This window comes from Cryptomeria japonica, chromosome 3 (genome assembly GCF_030272615.1).
Source record: "Cryptomeria japonica chromosome 3, Sugi_1.0, whole genome shotgun sequence".
Classification (NCBI taxonomy): domain Eukaryota; kingdom Viridiplantae; phylum Streptophyta; class Pinopsida; order Cupressales; family Cupressaceae; genus Cryptomeria; species Cryptomeria japonica.
Window position 1 is genome coordinate 977443680 of NC_081407.1, and position 7438 is coordinate 977451117.

The 7438-nt window shown below is 32.9% G+C and overlaps 1 protein-coding gene across 1 annotated transcript; it reads right to left on the reverse strand.

The window, feature by feature from the left end:
• Nucleotides 1–4677: 4677 nt before the first annotated feature.
• LOC131076186 (cyclin-U2-1-like) lies at nucleotides 4678–5273 on the reverse strand. The gene is made up of 2 exons (XM_058013236.2): nucleotides 4864–5273; nucleotides 4678–4762 (listed from the first exon to the last, which is right to left on the reverse strand). Exons 1-2 carry the CDS (start codon nucleotides 5271–5273, stop codon nucleotides 4678–4680), a joined length of 495 nt encoding a protein of 164 aa, XP_057869219.2.
• Between the last annotated feature and the right edge of the window lie 2165 nt (nucleotides 5274–7438).

Below are 7438 nucleotides of genomic sequence, written 5' to 3' on the forward strand. Positions count from 1 at the left end.
GAGTCATGCAGGATCATCTTAATTAGGATTCTTTTTGTTCCTATACCAATTCTTGTAGAAGTTCACATTTTAAATTTATATTCCCTTAGGAATTCATAATTATCATTTCAGTTGTCATAGCAATTCACATTTATAATTTTAACCATTTTGAAAGATTTCATTCCTACAGGGTGTAATCATCACCATTTCTCATGCCATGTTTAGTAAATCAAAGTTTGAGCAACCGTTGCAGCAACATCTTCTTCCCTCTTTGAAGAAACCCCTAATCCACCATCATGTCCATTCCCACAACTCCTCCTCTTCCCCTGCCATCCAAATCATAGCTCCAAGAGGAAGAAGCATCACTAGATCAATGCCAAACTTAGTACCAACATCCAAATCATCATCATCTTCATTTGAAGTACCCTCATCACCTACCGCTTCACCAACCACACCATGGCTGGCAAAATCCCCAACCCCTATTGCACTCATTCTCTTGCTCATTCTTCCCATAGATTCCACTATAGCTTAGAGTCTCAAATCTAAGTAAATAATTATATTACTATTTTTTTTTCTATGATACTTAATAGAAGATATCACCCCACTTTTGTGTGGGTGTATCCTTTTATGATGAACCATGTAATTTAAGTATTATGTCTCTTTTTTATTGTCTATTTTTTATATTTTTATTTGACGTTATTTAAATATTCAATCTTCTCATTACACTCAACAAGATAAGGAGATTGAATTTAAATTTTGAGAAATATATTATTACTTAGAAGGAAAAAAACAAGGGAATGGTGCTTTAGAAACATTAAAGGATCTATGAGTTTGTTCTATGTATTGTTATCAAAGAGAGTAAAACAATAAATTTCTTGTGTCGGAAAGATGAAGGAAACATTGGAATTCTAAATGTTACAAAAAAATGAGTGGTGCTGTCAGTAGCCAAATGGGCCTACATCTATTTAGAAATATAGAGCTTTTAACTTCTAAATGTTTTCCATTGGAATAATTTTCTCAAAAATTGAGGAGTGCCAAAACTTTTACACCCACTCTATAATTGGCTGGTAAAAACCATACCCAAATACAAAACAAAATTTAACAATTTGAATATGTGTAAGATGGAGGTTGTAGAAGGCTCAAATGAATATTAGTTATTATTTTTCCATGCTTGCCCAAAAATGTGTCATGCCTAAAACCATGATAAAATCATTTCCCAAGCCTTGTACAAAAAAATTGAAGAAGATTGTGGTCATCAATGTACATGGCGATTTTCTATTTTCTACAAGGTCACTCTCCCTCATGATAGTGTCCAATATTCTTGCTAATTCATATGTTGGATGTATGTTTCTATGAATAAAATGAAATCAGAGGGAAATAAGGTGCAATATTTGCGTAAGTTTTATTAATATTGTGTAGGGTAGTAGGTTTCAATTGAACAATGACATATTATTAATAATCTTTTTAGAATAAAATATTTATCTTATAAGATTAAATTGTTTAAATTTTTGTTTTTTATTTTTATTTTTAATTGGCCAAAGAAAGATTATAAAAGCATACTAGTCATTAGAGAGAAAATTTGAGAAGAGAATATAGAAACGGAAATTTAAAATGGCCCAAAAGTTTTACTATAACAAATAAGAAGTGTTCAAGACAATGGTAATAAAACTACCTTTAGATATTAGACATTTGAAATATGATTAAATCAATGATTTGGAGAGTTCATACTGATAATATTTAAAAATATGTTTCATTATTGGTATCAATAATTTTGAACACTAAATGTCACAATTTCTATTATAAATTAAGGATTTAGAAAGATATAAATGTTGTGCATGATACAATCACTACTGTAATATAACATTTAATGATTTAGATTTGAAAGTACAATTAAATTTATCAAATAAATTGCAATTAAAAATTATTTCAATGAAAATGTCACGAATTAAGTTACACAACTCTTGAGTATGTTCCCTTGTATAAAAATGAAACCGAGTGAAGTTTTTTCTCTTCTTGTAAGGAATAAGTTTAAGAAACAATCTTACAAATAATCATTGCTGATTAATAGCTTAGTTAGTATAGCACTCCAACAACAAATGGATGGTAATTAGTTTGAGTCCTAGTTGGTCCTTGAAAATGTCAACATGGTATTAGAGCTTGACCAAGCTAGGAGTCGCGATCAACAATTACATGTTTCATTATATCAAATATCCTTCACAAAAATGATACAAAATTTTTGTTATAAGAATTGAGACTTGTGTTCAAGGAAATGATGAGACATATAGCATCAGGTATTAGAGATGTAAAAGATGATTAAATAAATAATTTAGATAGTACATAAAGATAAGACTTAAAAACATATTTGGTTATTGATATCAATAATCAAAAGATTAAATGTCACATTTTATCTATTATATTAAATGTTTAGAAAGACATAAATATTGTTGATGCCGATTTCACTATTTTAACATCATATTTGATGACTTATATTTGAAAGTACAATTAAATTTATCAACTAATTTGTAATTAAATTTGAGTCAGTCAAATTGTGACGAATTAAGATGCACAACTCTTAGTTTATCTATACAAAGATCAACATGGTATTAGAGCCAAGCTAGGCTAAGAGCCCCAAGCAACAATCAGTATCTTCCTTACATAAAACAACCTTTACAAAATGACATAGAACTATGTTATAACAACTAAGTAATGTTCACAACAATACTAAAATAGCCAACATCCAGTATTAGAGATGTAAAATACTATTGAATAAATGGTTCTTCTACTAATATAAATGTTATTTTGGAGGTTGGGGATTGGTTGTGGGATTCACACAATCTTTCTCTTCATTCTTCATCTCCCTCTTTAAACCCTCTTTTGAAACTTTTGATTGTATGCATGTGTGGGTGAGCCTATCTCACCTCCCTTTACTTGAGACAGTTTTTTGAAGGTGGATTTTACTAATACTAATTTCTCCCACACATCCATTGCTCATACCTTAGTACAAATTGATCAGTCAAAAGCTCTTCTTGGGGAGATTGTTTTGTAGGCGAAAGATCATCCTTGGACTAAGTTGATTGATTATGAAAGCATTCCCTTTTGATCCAGACAATACTTTGCTATAGGGAATTCAGCCTCTAGATGTTCTCAGAGTTCTAGTAATTTCTCTTCCTCTTGGTGGACTAATTCTCTTCACAAACATCCAACCATGTTTCTAGATGATTCTAGTGGTTAAGAGGGTTCAAAACCCCAACTCCATTTTCAATCTCGTTTGAACCCAACATTGCCCCTTCTGATCGTTGTCAACACTATTAAGACTACTCTTGTTATTTCCTCTATTACTATTAGTTCTATTAATTCTGAAATTCCTATGAATGTCGTTATTTCTCAAACTATTGATTTGCCTTAGAGTGTTGCTATTGCTCTACCTATTTGTGTTGTTTCATTTGTTGGTGTTGTGGAAGTGGTTCCTTCTTATCCTCCCTCGAGATCTTCAAATTTTGATGACTGCTCGGGGTGGACAATAGTTCATAAAAAGAAAATAGATATGAAGATGCTCAAGATTGATAAAAATATAGTTTGGTCCTAACCTTGGTTGCCTATTAGGTAACTTCTTGTTATGTTCTAGTTATGTTCTAGTTATTAGGTAACTTCTTGTTATGTTCTAGTTATGTTCTTCTTAATTTGGTTGTGCCCTATCCTACTATGTCGTAGTAGGTTTTGATCTTCTCAATATTGTTTGCTATAAAAAAATTCTAGTTTTTCCAAACCAACATAATTAATTAAAAATATATAATCTCTCTTTTAATTTCAATTAATCAATAGATACAGTCAAAGTGCATGCCTGTCGATACTTTATAGACATTTTGGTTTTAAAATGCACAACTCCCCAGGTTGTCCCTTATATTAGAATTAAACATGATAAAGTTTTTTTCCTGTTTGTACTTCAGAAATAATATTGCACACAATCTTATCCATATTTACCACCTACCGACAAATCCTTCCTGCGTATAACTACAGGGGATCATAAGATTTGAAAACCTGCTAAATAATAGTCCTTTTTAAATGGAATTCTTTAAAGAGGCTTAAATAACTGATATACTGGACGGTGTATGTGCATTCAAAGTTTACTGGAATAAATCTACGCCTTATATCGCCCGGTTCTTAGAGGTGCTTTAGTGAGCGCCAAACAAAGACATATATACCCAGATGATTTAGGCTACAAATTCTAATTTCCAAAACTTGCCTCGTAAATTTCTCTGTACATTTCATTCCGAAGAATAAATTCCTGATGGGAAATTCACCACCGCATTAAACATTACAGATAGTTAAAAATACCTCATCACTATTGCCTATCACTACCATTAATTTTGAATTATATTCATCTTCTTCCTTGTCATGGATAGACTAGACTGAAAGATTGATCATATTCTAGAAAGCTTATTTTCTAGAAAATGATATCCATTTGTCGAATATTAATTAACACAAAATTTACATTTTAGCATCCTGCACAGTTATAGCTGATGCCCAATCTCTGCTTGTTGCTCTCTTCTTGACTGCATGATTTCATTGATTCATTGTTTTTAGGTAAACTGAGAAGAAGCCTCTCTATCTGAAACCCTCCGCCCAATTCAACCTCTCGCTTGAAATGGGAGCAATAGCTTTCAAACACGCTCACCGTTACCTGCAAGCGGAACCGCATCATGAACAAAAATTCAACTTTAGAAAGTTCATTTCCCTCAGTTTTAAGCCTCCCACTTTTGCAAAATACTCGTTACTGTAATGCCTGCACCCAAGACACCACAATCACATTAGTAATAAGATTCACATTTGATCAAGTTGGAAAACCCAATTAACAAAAACAGAAGGAGAGAACACAAGACTCACAGGTCATCGAGAAATTTGGTAGCAACCATGACAGTGGTGGTAGTAAGCCTGTGAATGTTGAGAGAGGTTAAGCGGAAGTTGGGATTGGTGAGAATAAGGCGATCAATATAAGCATATGCCACAATAAATGCGGAAGGACTGCAGCGCACATACTTGAACATCCTTTCCAAGTACTTGTGTAAGCTCATGGCAGGAACTTGCAGTGAAGAGAAAACACACAGATTTTCTCTTGTAATCTTTTTGCCAGAAGAAAACATGAGCCTTTCATGTCGGGCTACAAGTCTGTTAAGTAGGGAAGAAAGCAGTGACAGAATCAAAGGGCTTGACTGGCTTTCAACGCTGCATAAGTCGGAGCAAGAAACGGCTGGGCATACATCTGAACCAGTTGCTTCTCTCATCTCTAATCCCATGCTAATTGTCCTCCTTTTCTTCAAGCAATGCAACAGTGAATTGGGGATTGAAGTTTGGGAAATGATGTACTCATAGACTATGCATCTTTTTTATATTCACTATCGTGGAATCTGGAGGTGTCCTCACCGAAGCGAGACTAATCCTTTAGTGTGTACGACTCGCTCACAAGGTAGCAACACACACAGAGTTAACACAATCGGGGACTCGAACTCAAGACCATGGGGAGCATACCCACGCCTTAAATTGCGATCCACGATCAGGTGAGCTAGGGCTGAAGCCCTAGACTATGCATCTTGGGTAGGAGAAAACATATATATACATATAAAGTGGAAGAATTTAGTAAGGAATAGAAAGGTCGTGGAGTCTTCCTCGACTCAACTACGTCCTTATCTTGAAGTCACCGACAATAGTAGTGCGTTTGCTGTTAAAGGGGACCTGATTCCGATCTACACGTGAAGAATACATACATTCAGATATTAATGGGAAGTGGGACCTTCGGAATGGAAGGGGTTTACTCTGCACAACAGTCTTAGGCTGCAACTGAACGACCACTAGCAAATAAAAAGAAAATTTATTAAACAGATAAAGAGAGAGGCACCTTCCTCCTCCATCCTTTCAATCCTCTACAACGGAGGTGTGGTTTAAAATATAGTGTCAGCTGAGTAGGATTTATCAATTTCCATACAACTGTTGTCAAATGCAACGACAAGACATGTATTTTCTTCAGACTGCTGAGAGTAAAAGAGATATGGACGTATTTTATATTTTAATGGGCATGGTTGAGTCGACCTGATTTTCTGCGTGGCTTCAGTTTTTGTTGTTAAACATAGATTTAATGTCAGATTTCTTTTCATGAAACGTGCAATTAGTATTTAATTAGACTTGTAAAAGTAGTGGTATTGAACACATGTAATTAATGTTGGAAAGAAAGTGTATGTATAAGAATAAAGTAGGTATGGAGTTCTTTGTAGTTTGTGAGCTTATTTTATCGATTATCGATTAATGTATAATTAGATTATATGAAATAAGGAAATAGGAAAATATATTATTTTTACATGGAATTAGTGTTATAAGTTTTATTTGTTTGATTGGCAAGGATTTTGTATTATATTGAAGTTGTAAGGGCAAATAGATGTTAATGTATGGCATGGGATAATCATAAAGGCTTGTAAAGTGACTCAATGGAGAAGGGTTAATTTCTTGAAACTTAAAATGGAGATTGTTTATTTAATAATTATTTGTTTAAGTTAGTTGATTGAAAAAGATCATTGGACTCATTGCATTTAATTTTTTTTTGGTCGAGTGCAAATTGCATCACATGTAAGAGATCAAGAAAATTTATTACCTTTATTGATAATTTTTCAATAATAAGACTTAAAATTTATTTTTCTAAAACTTAGATTAATTAGAGATGATCAAGGCATTCAAAGATTGTGTCAACAAATTGTTGGAGAGGTCATTCAAGTGAGTAAGTTTTGATGATGTGGGTGCATATGTCTCTAATACTATGAGGACTCTATATGCACAAGATGGGATCAAGATGGATATAATATCCCTTATCCCTCACAAAAGTATAATGTATAAAAAATGAGGAACTATATTCTTATTGAAAGTGCAAGATGCATGCTTAATGGTAGTGGGTTACCAAATTGGTTGATACAATCTCCATATCAATATGTGCCTAAAAATAAAATTGTCCACTAGAAAATTGCTTAAGGAAAATCATTTTAAATCTTGGCATGGGATCAAGCCAAATGTTGGACAAATGAGATTTTTGGTTACATAAGCAATATGCTCACATGCCAATATAGAAGAAAAAGAGACTAACAAAAAAAGAAAAGAAGTGCATATTGATAGGATACAACTCAAGGATTCAAAGGTAAATATATTATATGACCTTGTAGCACATGATGCCACAATAACCAAATACATTATGTAGAGTATACAAAGTTCAAAAAAACATTATAAGGACATGGAATTGAAAAATCACGTGATAAAAGCATAAATAGTTGTTCTTCATAATGAATCTAGAGAAGTGTTTTAGCAAGATGTTTCATTTCTAGAAGAACCAACTATTCAACAATATAAATAAGTACAAGAACAACTAGGTTCCATTACAGTATTGTGTCCCACTTTTTAATAAGACAACATAAAAATTTTCTCA